Source organism: Musa acuminata, chromosome BXJ1-3, assembly GCF_036884655.1.
Source record: "Musa acuminata AAA Group cultivar baxijiao chromosome BXJ1-3, Cavendish_Baxijiao_AAA, whole genome shotgun sequence".
NCBI lineage: Eukaryota > Viridiplantae > Streptophyta > Magnoliopsida > Zingiberales > Musaceae > Musa > Musa acuminata.
Window position 1 is genome coordinate 1,017,233 of NC_088329.1, and position 17,689 is coordinate 1,034,921.

Here is a 17,689-nt window from a genome sequence, read left to right on the forward strand (position 1 = left end):
TGCGTATGAATTTGGATGAGAGATGGATGCATTGCCATATTGGAGATTAATAGTGGTGCTAACTAGTTTATAGTGTAAAAATTTTGTCTCATGACATCTCGTCTTAAGACATGAAATTGATTTAGAGGGCTATGTTGGACCCGATTTAAGCTTATGTGTATAAGAAGAAGTTTGATGTGGTAAAAAAGGAAGCTCGAATGCTCGTTCGATATAACTCAATTCTTGCTTAGCATTCCATCTATACAAAAACTAAGGTCAAGTGAGATTCTCGATCCTCAAGTTCTCATTAGCTTTCTATAGTGGGATTAATTCAAAAAAATATTCTAAAATATGAGTAAAATATTTTCTTAATATTAGTATGGTGGATGTTTACCATCTGATTGAGCTATCATGTGTGAAGTTTTTATTGGGGCGAATATTCCCTTAGCGAGATGCCCACTTCATGCCATAGATGGAGGTTGGGTCTCAACCAATCCAGTACATTGTTACCTACTCAATCCGGCGTAAAGATTTATCACCCATCACAATCCGATCTACTGTAAAGTAGCACAACGCTTATATTATATTATGCGATTAAAGAAGCTGAGGTACCCAAGTTAACAGTAAAAACTTATCTCCACTCAACTTGTTATAATTAATCTAAGATAATTGATGGTGAGAGAAACTCATTGATTGTAGCACCTTACTTCTAGTCCCGCTCATACCCTACATGCATAACTAAAATAGAATGTCACTTTTCAGTTATTAAACTATTATAAATAAAAGTGTAGACAATCTTCAAAGTAAAATATGCTAATTTACTAAACAAAATGACAGGGTTCCTTGTACATAATAATTTTGATACTAATACATAAGTATAACCACTAACTAAAAAAAAAAGTCACCCACATAATATATCCAAAAGTTATATACATACAAATGCCCACACTAACAGGTCATTGTTCATATCTGTACTAGCATGAGCTGGCATCTGCTCACTTACCGACCTAATCACTTGATTGAGATACTAATATATTTACCTCAAAAATAGAATTTATAATGAGTAATCACTCAATAAGTATAAGTATTTATAGCCTTATTTAGGTGAGCATGTATCATATAACGTATATAATATTTTAACATCATTGACATAAGATATTTAACGATAAACACCTCATCCTGTGATTACTTTAGTAAGTATAACCTTATAACATAACATATACAAAATAAATAGGAAAAATTCTACATCAAAATAATTCAAAATGCTTATATGAAATATAACCGAGATTCATGAACTTCTACATCACATATTATAATATATACATATACTTTCATGCTACATGTCATCGTAATGTATATGTGCACTTAGCACATCACATGTCATAATATTTACTTCACTATTTTAGCTAACCAAACAATCTTGAATTATTATAATTTTTTTAAAAAAACTAAAAGATATAAAACTAAATAAACACTAATTTTTAGTTTAAAATAAAATCATTTGGAGGCTAAACTACCATCATAATTCAACTATCAATACCTATTTTATTTTACTGAAACTAAGTTAAGACTATCTAAACTTATAAACCTCATATCTTTACGCATAGAAGTAGTACTCACTCAATTCTAGATCCCACGAAACCCTAAGGAAATCTTTTAAAATAAATCAAAAGGACAGAGCATAGTCATATCCTTTAGGAGGTCAATTTAACCTGAATAGAAACCATTTTCAAAAAATAAGATATTTTAAATACCTCAAATTAGGATACTCATTAATCTATGCACCGATCTCATATTAAAGTTATACCTAAGGTCATAAAATCATAAGAGATTTATATAAAATATATCCAAAAATTAAAAATAAATTTAAAGTCTATAATATATAAAACTAAAATCCTATGTATAGTAAAGGAAGAATTGAGTTTTTCTTAACTCAACCTTTCTTAGAGTTGGGGTTTCCTAGCCTTCGAGAGAAAATTTGAAAAAATGACTAAAAGAAAGAAATGGTCATGGGTTGTCAAGTTAGTAAAGATGATAAAGCTAAAATAAGATAGAGATGGGTTGTCAAGTTGGTAAAGATGATAAAGCTAAAATAAGATAGAGATAGGTCTAAAGTTTAATTGAAGTTACAGTAATTTCAATTAAGTCTAATATGGTTTGAATGATATTTTTTTTTTTGTCTAAACTCATCCTTCAATCTCACTTATATATATCAATATTTTTAGTATACTATTATTCTTTGATTTATATTTTTATTTATTTTTTATTACTCTATCAATGCGTAACTTATTATCCTACATATAAATAATATTTAAAACTTCAAATTTTCTACTTTAATCCTGATCAAACTCATGTAAGTCTTGAGATTAATTTAAGACTAATTAAAATTTAACCATCACCTCTAGTAGATGTTGATGCTTATACATAATCAATATTTCATAGAACATTATAAATAATATATTTTGGAAAGCATGTACTTTAACTTTAAAAGTTGAAAGCATGAGTATGTCATTTATTATATTTAGGAAACATAGACATCATAAATCATACACTAAGTGAAGATCACACACACAAATATATATATATATATATATATATATATATATATAGTTTTTATTAACATGGTAATAGTTTAATGTACATGAGACTTGAGCATTAGTTTGATCATGAATGACAATCATAGCATTATGTGGGAAAGTTGTGATCATCATTTTAGTTGTGTTTTAGCCACGACCTACACTTAGTTTGGCTCACGTCAAGTAATTCAAGTTCTTCGAGATGGAGGTTTCACTCGACTTGCTACAAGATTATCGAGATGCTCACAACAAATAATAAATGAAGGCTGGGTCTCAATTGATCTCCTATAGGGGCTAATCACTAATCATCACCTGACCTATTTTAAGCGATGGAATGCCCACGTTGGGCGACGAAAGAAGTCGAGACACCCACATCAAACGATTAGATCTTGTTTATAATCGATCTATAATAAAGCCACCAAGGGACTCACATTGGACGAACAAGGTGGCCTTAGATTAGTCAATCAGCTTTAGTGAACCTCGACTTACCTATATCGGGTAGGTAATATTAAAGTTTGACCAAGTTGCTATCATCTCGATATGCCCACATTGGGCAGCTTGCTTGGTGTGGACAATCAACTTCGGGCATTCCTGATCAACACTGGATAGTTTACTTTGCTAAGTTGATCAACTATAGGGGATCCTAATTTGCCCACATCAGGCAACTTTCTTTGTTGGATCAATCTGTCGACATCAACTAGCTTACATTGTTGCGCCCATTTGCTCATATCGAACAACTTACTTCGTTGGGTAGATCTACTGTATCGTGTAGCTTAAATTGTTGGGTCAATTTGTCCACTTGTCTTTTGATTTAGGCAAAAGATATTTTCTAACACTTTTATCTACGAAGGATGTATCAAAGTTTTTTTATTTAGGCAAAAGATATTTTCAATATTTTTATCTATGAAGGATATATCAAACGCTTCAGATGCTTTTATCAATATAGGACACGTTAAGTTTTAGATGCTTTTATTTACAAAGGATACATCAAACACTTTAGATATTTTTATTCATAAAGAACATATCGAATGCTTTTATCTACGAATGACACATTAGAGGTTTCAAATGCTTTTGTTTGTCAAGAATACATCGAACACTTCATATGTATCATATGTTTCTGATGTTTTTGTTCATGAAAAACATGTCGAACAACATGATACCTTTATCCGTAAAGAATGCATCAGATGCTTCAAAAGTATTTTTGTCTGCAAAGAGATATTGGATGCTTATAATGTTTTTATCCACAAATGACGCATTAGACACAAGCTTTATCCGCGAATTATGCATTAGACACAAGCTTATTGACATTTCTATCGAGATCTAAGCAAAACACAAGTTCAAACTCTTAATACATAGTATTGATAATAATCAATCCAGTACCTTGATAAATCTAAATCAAATGATCAAAATATTCAATCTCGAGTTAATGATGATATATACTTCTAGTCCTAATAAATTAAATCAAACATGCGTTCACATTTGCTCACCTCATAAAATAAATAGGCTTACAATTCTGCTTCCAACCAATGTAAGTTGCTTCAGAAAAGAAATAGACGAAAAGGAATTATGCAATGAAGGAACAATAACAAGAAGGAGATTAAATGGTTATGAATGTGATCATGGCAATTCATACAAAGTGAACAATCTGTCATTTCAACCAATACCAAACTTAAAAGAGTATCCATGAGAAAGCAAAGTATAAATGCTTTTAGTACTTCATCAAGAAGCTTAAACTTAAAGAGGCTAGTAGGCCTGCTTCATCCTCGCAAAATGAACTAAGAAAAACAAAAGGAAAGGGGCGATGGCCATTACAATTGAGAAACATTAGAGGTCGGATGAGATTACATCATCTAAAGCTTTACATTTGCATCATCCCTTGAAATGCACAAACCGGTTGTAGATTCTATCTATGCACATTTTACGGGGGGATACACGTTGTCTCACCCTATTAAAAGTCACTCGATTCTGTGGCTCACCCCTTTCATTGCAGAAATCAACTATCATCTTATCTATGCACATTTCACAGGGAAGCGTGACTCGCCACCCCCTACTGGAATCTTTGACTTCTGTAATGCTTATTAGCTATCAGCTTCTTGGTTAGTATCATCTATATCCTCTTCCTGAGAAAATTGATTCATCATAAATCTCAAACTATCACCTTCTTCGAGTTCCCACTGCTGCTTCAATTCATTGATAGCTTTGGATGCAGCAGCTGCAACAGCGTGGTTGCTGTCCTGAGCCAATCTCTGCCATAGAAAACCAAAAATGTTAAACTGTTGTTTCATATGTATTACGTAAGTAAATTTCACATAATTACTTGTAATGCCCCCATGCCGGCGTTCCCCAGGATCCACATGGATGGAGCAGTCGCTAAAGCATTCGCCAGAGCTTTCCTACAGATACAGCCATGAAAATGCTGCTCAGTCAAAAGATTGTTGATCTTAGTGTCAACTTTTTTTTTTCCAGGAAAACATTACAATAAATGGATGTAAAACATATCAGTCTTCGGTATAATGTTAAGCGAATGATGCCACATGTTTACTTGGTTCAATAATCTTTTAATAAGTGGTACAATTTTATACTTGAATTTACCGTGCTTGCTCACCATTCAGTTCCTCTGTAATATTATGTAATCTTCTGATTCAGCATGCAACCAAGATAGCAAAATATGGTTAGGAAGTCACATTAGTTCTGCCTGGTCAGTCTAGCTGACTGAATTAGATTAGGCTCATTTGAACCATATTTAGCCCTATTTGGCCCACTGAGTGTCTTACCAAATGTGGTTAGTTTCTAATAAAATTAAATTTGATAAGTCATTTTCAGAAAGGTTCATACAGTCAGGTCAGTGCCAAGAATACTCAAGCAGTGGTAGTGTGGATTGTTTGTGTGAGTCATCAAGACAAAGATATCTGTGAGCTTATAATGCTGCTAATTCTATAGAAGTTCTAGATTCATGGAATATCTACAATCGATTCAGTTTAGACAGTTTCCCATTTTCTCATAAACATCAAAGTCATCATACCTTGTATTAACATCAGGAGAGCTTGAACACTCAGCCAATAATGAGACGCTACTTTTACCATCCATTGCATCAAGATCAATAAGAGTCGCAACTAGTAGTTCAAGCTTCCCATGATAAAGAACAACATTAGGAGCATTAAGCAACCTTACAAGAAAAGAAAATAATACTCATCGTATCAATGAAAAGGTGGCAACAGACTGCACCTCCTCAGGATCAGTGTAATCAATACCATCAGCCTCAGACAAGGCAGATGCCATACTCAAGTAAGCATCCTAAAATCAAGAAGAATATCCAATGTGATGAATCTAAGATAAAAATGTAAAGACATGATATAATATATTATAAAGGACCTGTATGGCATGTATACGATCTGTAGTGACTTCACCAGCAAATAGATCAAGAGCCTTCCCATTTTTTTCAAGTGTGATGAATCCCATCTTATCGCTCATCAAGAAACAACCTTCCTTTGGAGGCCTGCAATGAGTTGTTTCAATGTTACATATGCAGTAGTCTAGAAGAATTACTAATTATACAGGCCATACTAAAGAGAAAAGCAAAGAGGAAAACTACAAAACTGGAAGCATTATAAAATGTCTTAATAAACAAGAATATATCTCAAGACTAACTGATAGTCTTACATCTGGTACAATTTGTTTGCCATCATATCATGGATGTTTCGAATAAACTGCAAAACCAAAGGTAAAACAATTATTTATGCCAATAGTTTCAACTCAACTATCCCAACTTATAGTTAATTAAAAACAGTGACAATAAAAGAAACAGTAATTTCAGAATAATGAAATATTAGGATGGTGGCAAAAGTGTTTTAAATAGAAACTTATGGCTGAAAATTATTTATAATATGTTACCATATGGCTCAATTTTTTAATGAAATGACTTTATGTGCTACTAAAGTTACAGATATGTCGGGGTGGAACTCAGGTAACATTCCTCTACCTTCAAAGCCATATATGCATCTTCCATGGCACGGCGTCTAACTATAACGTTTGCTCGTCGTAGGTCAGCCTGATAAACATTAAACTTTTGTGTCATATACAAAATATAACAAGGATTAGTTGCACAAATGTATATGTATGATACAGTGCATATTTACTACCTCTTGTATATACTGGAATTGTTCCACTCCTATTTAATTATCAAATTCTATTTTATATTAAAGAGGGAAGTGGATACCAGTTCTAAATGGTGGAAACCACACACATAGGTTGATCTTTTGTCATTTGTTTCTCATTCTTTGATATATAATTAAACAGTTCATTAGCAGGTAAGTTCTTGTGATCTTTTGTCATTTGTTTCTCCTTCCTTGATGTATAATTAAACAGTTCATTAGCAGGTAAGTCATGCATTAGTCACAGTCCATTGGTGTTCATATGTGAAAATCAACCTCGGATTGGCATGGTGCTTTGTCTACACTGTCATCCAACATGGATCAGCATGTGCTCTCTCTCTCTCTCTCACAGCATGTGCCATATCATGGACACCAAGTCATGCATTAGTCACAGTCCACCGGTGTTCATATGTGAAAATCAACCTCAGAATGGCACAGTGCTTTATTTATACTGTCATCCAACATGGATCAGCATGATAGTATGACAATCCATGAAATAAGATGAAAAATGCAATAACTTGATCAGATCACAAGTTGATGTGCAATAAATCTGCTAAAGCTGGTTCAACAAGCTTGACAAACGAAGTAGCATTCTGAAATAAATCAAAGATCATTTTTCTTTAAAAATGTTAGTGCATTAATTTTGTCCCTGTATTGAAGGTCTTCTTCAATACTCAAAAACTAAATTTGATGCTGGTTCTTTTATTCAGAATTAATTATCAGACTTTCTTTGGTAAAGGGCAAGGCAAAAAAACTATTTACTTAAGTGACATCAAAGATTAGAATCAATTAACACAATAATAATAGAAATAAACGATACCTCCAATGCCCCGTCGCTCCAATGCTTGTCAGCTGCTCTCTTCAAGATCTACATGAATATATTAAGCCATTAATTCTTTAAACCATGAATTTATACTTCGGTTGCTGCCAGAACACAGAAGCTGGAAACATACTGTGGCTATACGGTGCAAGTGAGCAGCCTTTTCCTTCACACCAAGGTCAATCTTAATCTTCTCGGTGTCCTTCCTTGCACGAGCTTTCAAGCAACATTGACATAAGCACATCAAAGGAAATGAAAGAGGAACTCAAAGTATCAAGCCAAACCTCTGATAATGATTCAGATCAAAGAGTTTTCTCAGGTATATATCATGGAGTTTAGATAAGATGTTATACCATCAAGCTTAAGAAATCCCAGTCCAAGAACGGCAACATCTTGGCGTGCACGATCATTGAGTCTTGTTATGCCACTAGTGCATCAAAAAATTGATGGAAGACACCATCAATGACAGACTACAGTAAAAAAAGAAAAGAAAAGAAAAGATGACATTGAAGAAATTCTGGCATAGTTAAGCATAGATTTCTTTAAAAAAAGGTCATAGGCATCTATGTGATTTATCAGATCATTTGAACTTGGGAGTCATATAATGGCCAGTTTAAGAAATTAAACTCCAATAGGACCGACAAGATTAGTTCATAATGAATTTACCATTTTCTAGATTCACAATGCTATCCTGGAAGAAGGGAAAACATGTTCACTTACTTTCATGACAAAGGAGTTGATCTCAAAAAAGATGCCCTTGATGGATAAATACACAAAATTAAGGTGGACAAACATATAAAAGGAGAACATATAATACATGAAAATAGGCAGGATTTTAGAGTGTTCCATGTAATAAAAATTGAAATGCACCCATTAAAACCAAATTAAATTATTTCATTATGGTTTGAGACATACCGTGAAAGCAAGATAATATCATTACGTGCCCTTTCATTCACATATTTTGCATCATTGTAAACAAACCTACAAGCTTCAGCCAGGCCTTGACTAGAATGAGAAGCATATCCTCCACAATGCCCATCTTCAAGATGATCTCTGTTACAAGAAAAGTTAAATTATTAAAGCAAGATATGTATTACATAATGAATTGGCATAGGAAACAAACTAGATGAATGATACTTCCTTATCTTTGAGCATCTTTAAACTAAATGAACCTGGGCGATCATCCAGATTTACCGTAAGAAAAGATTGTGTATCTTTGTTGGTATCTATTGTCCAGAATATTTGCCCTGACTAATTTAACAAGGCAAGATGGAGACCCTGGTGATTAAGCTTACTTTCACACATTAGTATTCAGTTATTGATCAAGGTTGAATAAAGAGAAATCAGTCATTTGCAGTCTTAAAATTTCCAGGACTTTGAATCTTTTTATACCATTTGACAGATAAATCAGTTAATCTAAATTTTAGAAGTAAAAAAAAAAAACTGTATTAATAGCCTGAATAGGGGCTTCCATACCTAGAAGCATTTTCACAGTCTTCTGAACTCCTTGTGCATTCCTTTGTTTCACTACTACGAGTACCAGTGGAAAAACATATAACTTTGTGACCTTTGGAGTGCATATAATATTGGGGACTGATGCGCCAAAATCCTTCAAATGACGAACAGATCCTAGCACTCCAAAATTGTCCATGACATAATTTCTTAAAATCAATAGTCTTGCTCATAGGAGCTGATCCAATATGATGCCATGAGTTTGAAAATGAACATTGAAATCCACGTTGTTCAGTAACAGTCACCCTGCCAGAAACCTTGCTAGCCATAGTTGCGGATAGTTGGATGCAACTTATTTAGATATGAGTAAAGAAAGCAACAGCAACCTCTCAAACTTCTGCAGAAAACTTTTTGTCATGTCTTGCTCAGCCTTCACATACCATGCTTAACCTGAACAAAATGTGTGTCTTCATCTTAGCAGATGTATCTCCCACTATATATAAAAAAAGAATACAAGGATGTGCATGCACATGCATAAACAAAGGTAGATACTCATGTGTTTCCAAATACTAATTTAACTAGCACCTTTATTTTTCTCGTGTTCCAAACAAGAACAAGGATTTTGGTCAAGAGCTAAAATTTTTTGTATCTTCTTAAGAAACATCTACAAATATGAGCAAGTGTGATTTGAGAGTGAGAAAAAGAATAGTACCAACAAGGTGTTAATTGTTAGACAGGAAGGCTAGCACATATCAGTCACTAAAAGCCACTAAACTCAAGGTTCCACAAGAAGCCACCAAAGACAAGGCGTACCTACCCTCTACCAGCTTCAAATCTTACTATCCCACACTCAACGAGCCATTTTTCAAATCAGCGAAATCACCATATGAAAAGTCTAATTTATCTTAGCATTGAAGAACTACCAAACTTGCATAAGGAAAGTTAAGTGCCAATGGACAGCATAACCTAACAAATGCAGCTTTCCTTAAGTAGCATAAAGTGAACCACCTGCCACAAGCTTCGGGCTATAGACAACGTGTGAGGACTAAAAGCAACAGCACAAGTTGGATCTCCACATTAAGCTCATGAATGATACCAGATATGCACCAGACAAGACACAGGAGAACTAGTGGGAGTCCCATGTTATTTGAGCTTCAAGCTAATCATCGCCATGTAATTAGCATTTAAGCATAAACAAAAAAAGTTATTCTTTATTTGCAGTCAATGGGGAACTTGTCCTAGAAGTCTCTACTTCCAACTGTAATCTTAGTTAACATGTTTTGTGCTCATTTACCTAATGATATGAGCTAAGAACCAACCCATGCCACCCCAAGAACCACAACTTTCTATGATAGAGCAGGTCTCTCTCTGAAGACACACACAATAATAATAATAATAATAATAATAATAATAATAATAATAATAATAATAATAATAATAATAATAACAAATCCATCCTAAAAGGACATTGACCTTCACAAACGTGCAAGCCATATTAAAATATATAAATTCTTTATCCACATTAAATTTATAAATTCCTGATAATATCTACTAGGAGCCCCCTTCAAGATAAGGAAGTAAGTTTATCTTCCCCTGCAAGGCACGAGGAACCTATTTACCACACTATGATTATCTCAGCACAAGTGTTTAGAATAACCACACGACGGTAAGTTACTTTCTGTTTGCAATGAACCTTGAGGGAAGATCAACTACTTCCAAGTTGAAACAAGCAGCTATCGAAACTCGATGATATTCCTATATACATGAAATTCTAAATGGCAAACTTCTTTTGTAAGCTAACTAAAAGGCCCAGTAGATAATCACTCAAACCTAATTTATGATTCAAATCACAAACCTCGTATTTCCTGTTACAGCAATCTTTTACCAATTCAATCGTGCATCTAGCCAGCTACGTTGCTAAACTTTTATCAATCTGATTCTTCGATCATAGTTCTGTCGCAAAGGGTAACTGGTGATTCGATCATAAATGTTATGCAACAGTGAAAGATCCATTCGTATAGATGTCATTCCATTTCTTTTGAAAAACATTTGATTCCCAACTACCAGGGCGAAATTGTCACACTGAACTAATGGTCAATTCAAAGTCAATCCTTCTATTTTATTCCATCAAAGACTGCCATATAGAGGAGCTATTCATCCTATCACATTTGCGACGATTACGGAATCCCAAAGTTTCATACGCCTCCATATCTAACCCTCAATTATTTCTCTGTCCCTTTGTGAACCCGTTTGTTAGGGAAACAAGAACAGACGAATGATCGATTCCACCCTAAACCAAAATCCATCACAATAGAAACTGAGACAAGTCACAAGTCTTCTAAATCGGAAACGAACACCACTTAAAAACGCCCAAGATTCCGCTCGCAGCTTCGCCAAGAATTCAAGAATTCCAAGAACAAAAACCTCGCGCATGAAAACATTACAGCTCCTGATTAGTACAACCAGGACGGAGGCAGCCGAAGGATTAGAACTCACCGGCGGTGAAGAGGCGAGGAGGCGAAGAGGAGACGCGCAAGGCAGTAGAAGGATCGAGAATGGGGATGTCTCAATAGAGAGAGAGAGAGAGGGAGAGAGAGGTAGTGGGAAGCCACGAGAAAACAGGGGGAGGCAACGGCGGCCACAAGTTGAGCGTGCGGCCCGACGCGTGCCACCAAAATGGGGTTGATCGCAGTCGGATATACGTCACAACTTTAACCACCCCCAGCTTTGCTTCGAGACTTATCCCATCCCTGCGGACCCTGTGATGAGGACTACTCGTACCATAACATCCCCCTGTCCCCTTCAGCTTCCTCTATCTCGGCCTACGAGGAAGCCACGTGTCCTTGTGATCATCCATCGAACCATCATTAAACGTAATATTTATCGTCATCAAGTTTTTTATAAAAGATCACATTCTTCATTTAAATTCAAATATATTAAAGTTTTTATATATACATTTTTAATAAAATCTTTTCAGATCCCCAACATGTCATTGGCATAATCAAATCTTGAATAAATTTAAGTAATTGAATGGATGATATGATCAGAATGTCTTAAAAATTAACATAAGAACAAGAGAGACAAGAAAAGAGTTTTCACATTTCCAAGGAAAACGTCGTTGCAAACAAAGACACTTTTTGAGTCCCTCAGCGGTAATGACGGGACACTGCAATATACAAGTCAAATGTATTCAGCCTTCCTTACCTCTATATTATTTATTTATCAGAAATCACTTACCTCTATATTATTTATCACAAGTCATCATTGTATCAAGACCTTTCCTCAAGCTCATATGCTATTGAAGCCAACTAGGGTTGCGTTGCAGAACTAATTCATACAGATCAACATACAGCACACATGGAAAAAGAGTTTGAACTATAACATAAATAAAGTAGATCCCAACAAAAGGAAGGGCATGAGAATAAGGTAGATTTCAATGCTCCTTTTCATGTAGGGGTCACATAAGCAAGCCATCTCTGTGCAAATTACAATAAGCCATTACATAGCTCGAGAACGGAGGCAACAGAAACCAATTAGCCCTCTTCTCCAAACTCCTTTGTGAATCTCTCGTGCACTTCAAGGTCCGCTTTGCTGACAGTCGGCCTCTGCCTGGACAGTACTTTATCGAAGTCCGTCTTTGTGATCGGCGGCGGAAGGATCTATTCATGCGCTCAAAAATCAACATCAAGTGAAAAAACAAATATGTGATCAGAATGATGAACAAGCAAATATTTCCCAGCACCTTATCCGCAAGACCTTTCGCAGCGAGCTCCTGCAACGTGGTCTGGACAGCTCCAGGATGTCTTGGTCCACACGGCAACCACATGCCATCACTGGACTTGTAGAAATGCATGGCATCTTGAGCTTTCCGAACTGGTTCAAAGAGTACATCCTTTACCTGTTTCGTCAAAACAGGCAAAAAAAAATGATGTATTCAGTGTTCTGTAAAACTGACCAGCCCCTCACGAGTTCTTCAAGAAATCACTTACACAAACGGCGATATCAGAACCAGAAAATCCTTCTGTATGACGAGCTAAGTTCTCAAAGTCACTTTCAGTCAAGTTATGAGGGGTATCTCCCAGATGTACCTATGATTCAATCAGAGCATAAATGCTTATAATGGTTTAGTGATCTGATATCGCGGAAGTCCTTATCAAATGAGATTTATGCCAGCGACCAAGATGTGAAATTATGGTGAGAGGGTTATCCACTAGCAGATCCTAAGCAGTGCTCTGGTCCATATATTCCATACCTTGAACATGTGTTGCCTGGCTTTTAGGTCGGGAAGAGGAATATAAATCCTCTTGTCAAAACGCCGTCGGATTGCCTGTGATTCACAATTATAAGCAACGGTAAATAATACCCCTGATAACTTCAAAAGCAATCTGCTATAAAAAACTAATTATAAGCCAACAACCTGATCCAGAGCATAGGGAGTGTTTGTGGCAGCCAGAACAAGAACTTTCTGATCATTGTTTCCTACACCCTACAGTGAAAGAATCACAAACAGCATGTTAAAATGGCCAGCAATAAAACAGTCACAATTTCCAGCTTCAACTTATATTGCAATGTTAAGCATTTAACTGAAAGAATGTGATATACATGGCTAACCGGGGATCTAAAAACCCATTGGTATCTACTGCAATGACCAGTACATAACGACACCAAAAAAGAAAAGAAAAGGCACCAGAACAGTTTTCTCCAATAGGCATTTGAGCATTAGCATCAGGCCAGATTAAAAACTGAACGAACCCATTGGTATCTACCCAATGAACGAGCCCAATGCTGGAAAACAGGCTGGCCGTTTTAAACATTAGCATTAGTTTTGATCCCCTTCCAGTGTCTCCTTTTGTTCAACATGATTGGGAGTGGAAACCCCATTATATAGAATGCAGAGGAGAAGAGAAGGAGATCATGATGTTTCAATTGTTTTCTTGTTCTCCTTTGGTTCCCTATTTTTTTACTTTCTTTATTCCACTTGCTGTGTTTGTTTGTACGTCGAATGAGCAGTCCATACAAATGTATCATACTAATAAAACGGCCAGCCTGTTTTCCAGCATACCAACACAAGAAAAAGAAAGATCATAAACCATTCCAAAAACCTAGCAATTCCAACCACTCCTTTGCATGAAGGTAGATCAAGTTATCTATACTGCCAACAGAGAATTGTATTATAAAAAATATGATAACATGGCCACACACAAAAAACACCAATATGATTTATACACTTGACAATTAAGGTTCAAAGCAAACAACACAAATTTGGCTCTTGTTAAGTGAAAGTTACCTGCATCTGCACCAGAAGTTCTGTCTTGATTCTTCGAGAAGCTTCACTTTCATTGCCTTCTCCACGTTGACCACACAAAGAATCGATTTCATCAATAAAAATAATTGAAGGAGCATTTTCACGAGCCATTTGGAAAAGGTTGGAAACCAGTTTTTCACTTTCACCCATCCACTTTGAGACTAGGTCGGACGAAGATATACTGCAACAGTTAAATCAATCATAAAATATCTTTGTACAGTTCAGATACTTGAGCTTTAAATTATGAAGATCTAACTACAGAAGAATAAGGTATAATGTAGGTAAATAAACCTGCAAGTCTAACTGCAGAATTAATAACATATTCAAATAAATCTAACTGGACTAAAACAGAAAGTATTACATCATTGACTGCCTCACCCTAGGCCACTAAAGCATACTAACTATAATTTTATATCTTCCTTGAGCATGTAATCCCAATAGTTTCTAACAAAAACTTAACACACTTGTCCAGTAATCTCACATTCAAGCAATGTATTATAAACAGTCATTCTGAATGAAAACAAAGGAAGCTTTGCAAGCCTCCAAGAAGCTAAAAGAAGCCTGAACATGCTAGCCACTTGCAAAATGAAGCTCCAACAACCCAACCATGATTGAAGCATTTCTTATGACTCTCAAATATGGCAGTACCAATTTTACAGAAAACATTTAAACAAGTAAGCAAATTGCTCAACTTCCACAATACCTAAAACCAATAATCAGGAGAGATCAAGAAATAGGCCTATATGTTAAAGCACCCATTTCCTCACTAGATCACGAATTTTTAGAGAATAATGTCAAGGAATTGAACCACGCTTCGTGTAGGCTGATATATGCTTAAGAGGAACCTTATACACACTGACACGGTTTTCTCTGGCTACACCAAAGTTGGAACCCAAAGGTAAAAATCTGAAACACAGGTATTTGACTTGATGAGGATGTCAAACCTCTGAGAAAGGTGTAGTTCCCTGATTAATCCCATATTACAACTGGATGATGGGTTGTGCTGGTATACAATGCTAGATAGAACTAAAACTAGTAACTAGGGCTAGAGCAATTTAAGTCAGGGGACCTATGGGCCACGATGCAGCATAATTTCTCAACTATGCATGAAATCTCACATCCACCGGAAAGCTTATCAAAGCAAAACTTAAGAGTCCCACTTGTAAAGCAATATGCACCACACCAATCAGAAATAAGAAGTTAACAAGTTCCAACATGCACATGCTAAAGAAGCATAACAAATGATAACAGGAATGTAATAACTTTAAACCAAGTTCTCTTATGAAATGGTGCAACACCATAGAATATGACTTGCAACAAGGAAAAATGGTCCCAAAAGTAATCACTTCAAAGAATAGGGCAAAGGAAAAAATATAAAGAGCAATCTTCACAAAAGAACATAAAGAAAGGACAAATACAAGAAAACATAGATTACACAAATGTCCTAACAGTTACCATATAATTCTATTCCTCTCTTCAACAGTTCAATTCATCTATAATTTTGGATAGACAATAACCTGAAGAAGGTTGATTCTGCCTCTGTTGCAACAGCCTTTGCCAAGTATGATTTACCAGTTCCAGGTGGACCATACAAAAGAAATGCCCTCCATGGCCTTCTCTTGCCTACAAGTTTAAAAAAAAGAAGAAGATATTTTACTCGATCAATTTGTTTTACATTTAAACAAACAAAAAAAAAGGCCTCAAATTAGTAAACAAGAAACTAAAATGAGAATGCAAACAGCAACAATGTATATCTATATAAGAGAATCCGCAAATACAAAATATCACAAAATAACAGGCATCAAAAAAAGAATTATTACCATAGTAAATATTGACCTATTTACCATCCATGTATGTTCCTCTAATATACTGACCTATTTGATACATCTCTCATAATAAAAGATGAACACAACTAGGTTCATGTATAGAAAAGAAATGTAGCTAAACTGCATGACTTGTTCCTCGATTTACAAATGACTCCCAATTGCATTCAGTTCAGCTTCCCTAATTAAAATGGATAATACATTTCTCCTAATCTCTTAAACCATAGATGAAGAAAAATAACAAAAACTGGAAAAGGAATGAGAAGACCGTTGACAAGAGAAGGAATGGAAAAGAAGAGAACAGAGGAGAAATGACAAGAAGATATCAATGTCTATAAAGGAGAGAATATGAAAGGAAAAGAATAGAAAACAGAAAAAATGAACACTCAAAAGAGAAGGAATTGAGAAGAAAAGGAGACAAGAAATTAGAAGACAATATCAATTTGTCTTCCTCTATGTAGAATTCATATCTCTCTCAACTTTCACCATAAAGAGAAAAGTTGTCTTTATAGGGGAATACAATTTCTTTTTTCTCTCCATTTTTCTCCACTCCTCTCCTACATGTTGTAATCAACAAGAGATCCTTTCAAACCACTACTAATCTCCTCCCACTTCCGATGTGAGACTAACCTCGATACCACACAATTTGGATGATGCATCTAAAGAAAAAGAATCTGGCAGGGTAAAAACAGTGACAAAGATTGCTAAGTGGATGTGGAGCAACGACTTATTTATCAGGATAACTTCTCGGTGAAATACTAACTAAGCAAGACAGATTGGACCAATAAAAGTAGCAATTTCAAAGATGGTGAATCAAAACAAACCAGTGAAGAACTGAGGGAACTTGACGGGCAAGATCACCGCCTCCTGCAAGGCCTGCTTGGCGCTCTCAAGCCCAGCCACATCGTTCCACTTCACGTTGGGCTTCTCTGTTATGATAGCAGAGGTGAGTCCGGCTCTGAGCTTCGCCTGATCGGGGTCGTCGCCGCCGTTGCCATCCCCATCCTTAGGTTTCGTCTTGGGCCTGGTTGCCACGGCCGCGTCCCCGTTGGCAGCAGGCCCTGAGCCGCCCTCGTCGAGCACGGCCCGGATCTCCTCCGCGCGTCGGAGGTACTCGGTGAACTTCTGGGTGATGGCCTCCTTGATCTTGGGGTTCTTCTCGTACTTGAGGTGGGTGCGGAAGTACTCGAGGGCATTCATGTAGAGAGGGAAAGCCTTGACATAGTTCCCGGCATTATCTTCATGCACCGCCTGCTTCACGTACTCGATCGCCTGCTCCTTGAAATTGCTATACATCGCATAAGCCCTCCGATTCCCCCGATCGAAGAACCCTCAAATCCAACCCAAACAATTCCTCCGATCGCGGATCGTGGCGAAATAGAGAAGAAACAAAATACGAAGAACCCTAGAAATCAATCCAACCCCGAACGCCGAGAAAGCGAACAACCTAATAGATCGAATCACGATCGGAGTTGGGGAAGAATTCAGCGACGCCGGTCGGATTCGGAAGATGGGTTGATTTGAAGGGATCGGCGACTTCGGATTTAAGCAAGTTGGGAAAGAAAGACCGTAGAAAAAAGGGC

General features: G+C 36.1%; 2 protein-coding genes across 2 annotated transcripts; both read right to left on the bottom strand.

Annotated features, from left to right (window-relative positions):
* Window positions 1-4,342: 4,342 nt before the first annotated feature.
* LOC103977207 (senescence-associated protein OSA15, chloroplastic) lies at window positions 4,343-11,645 on the bottom strand. The gene is made up of 13 exons (XM_009392656.3): window positions 11,475-11,645; window positions 9,003-9,428; window positions 8,442-8,579; window positions 7,880-7,953; window positions 7,660-7,742; window positions 7,527-7,574; window positions 6,535-6,603; window positions 6,216-6,262; window positions 5,928-6,051; window positions 5,781-5,849; window positions 5,578-5,681; window positions 4,873-4,948; window positions 4,343-4,801 (listed from the first exon to the last, which is right to left on the bottom strand). The coding sequence occupies exons 2-13, from the start codon at window positions 9,305-9,307 to the stop codon at window positions 4,634-4,636; spliced, it is 1,305 nt and encodes a 434-aa protein (XP_009390931.2). The 5' UTR covers window positions 9,308-9,428; window positions 11,475-11,645; the 3' UTR covers window positions 4,343-4,633.
* A 691-nt stretch (window positions 11,646-12,336) lies between these two features.
* Window positions 12,337-17,678, bottom strand: LOC135615020 (protein SUPPRESSOR OF K(+) TRANSPORT GROWTH DEFECT 1). The gene is made up of 8 exons (XM_065112983.1): window positions 16,931-17,678; window positions 15,801-15,906; window positions 14,266-14,464; window positions 13,396-13,464; window positions 13,231-13,305; window positions 12,968-13,066; window positions 12,721-12,876; window positions 12,337-12,637 (listed from the first exon to the last, which is right to left on the bottom strand). Exons 1-8 carry the CDS (start codon window positions 17,400-17,402, stop codon window positions 12,512-12,514), a joined length of 1,302 nt encoding a protein of 433 aa, XP_064969055.1. The 5' UTR covers window positions 17,403-17,678; the 3' UTR covers window positions 12,337-12,511.
* Window positions 17,679-17,689: the final 11 nt, after the last annotated feature.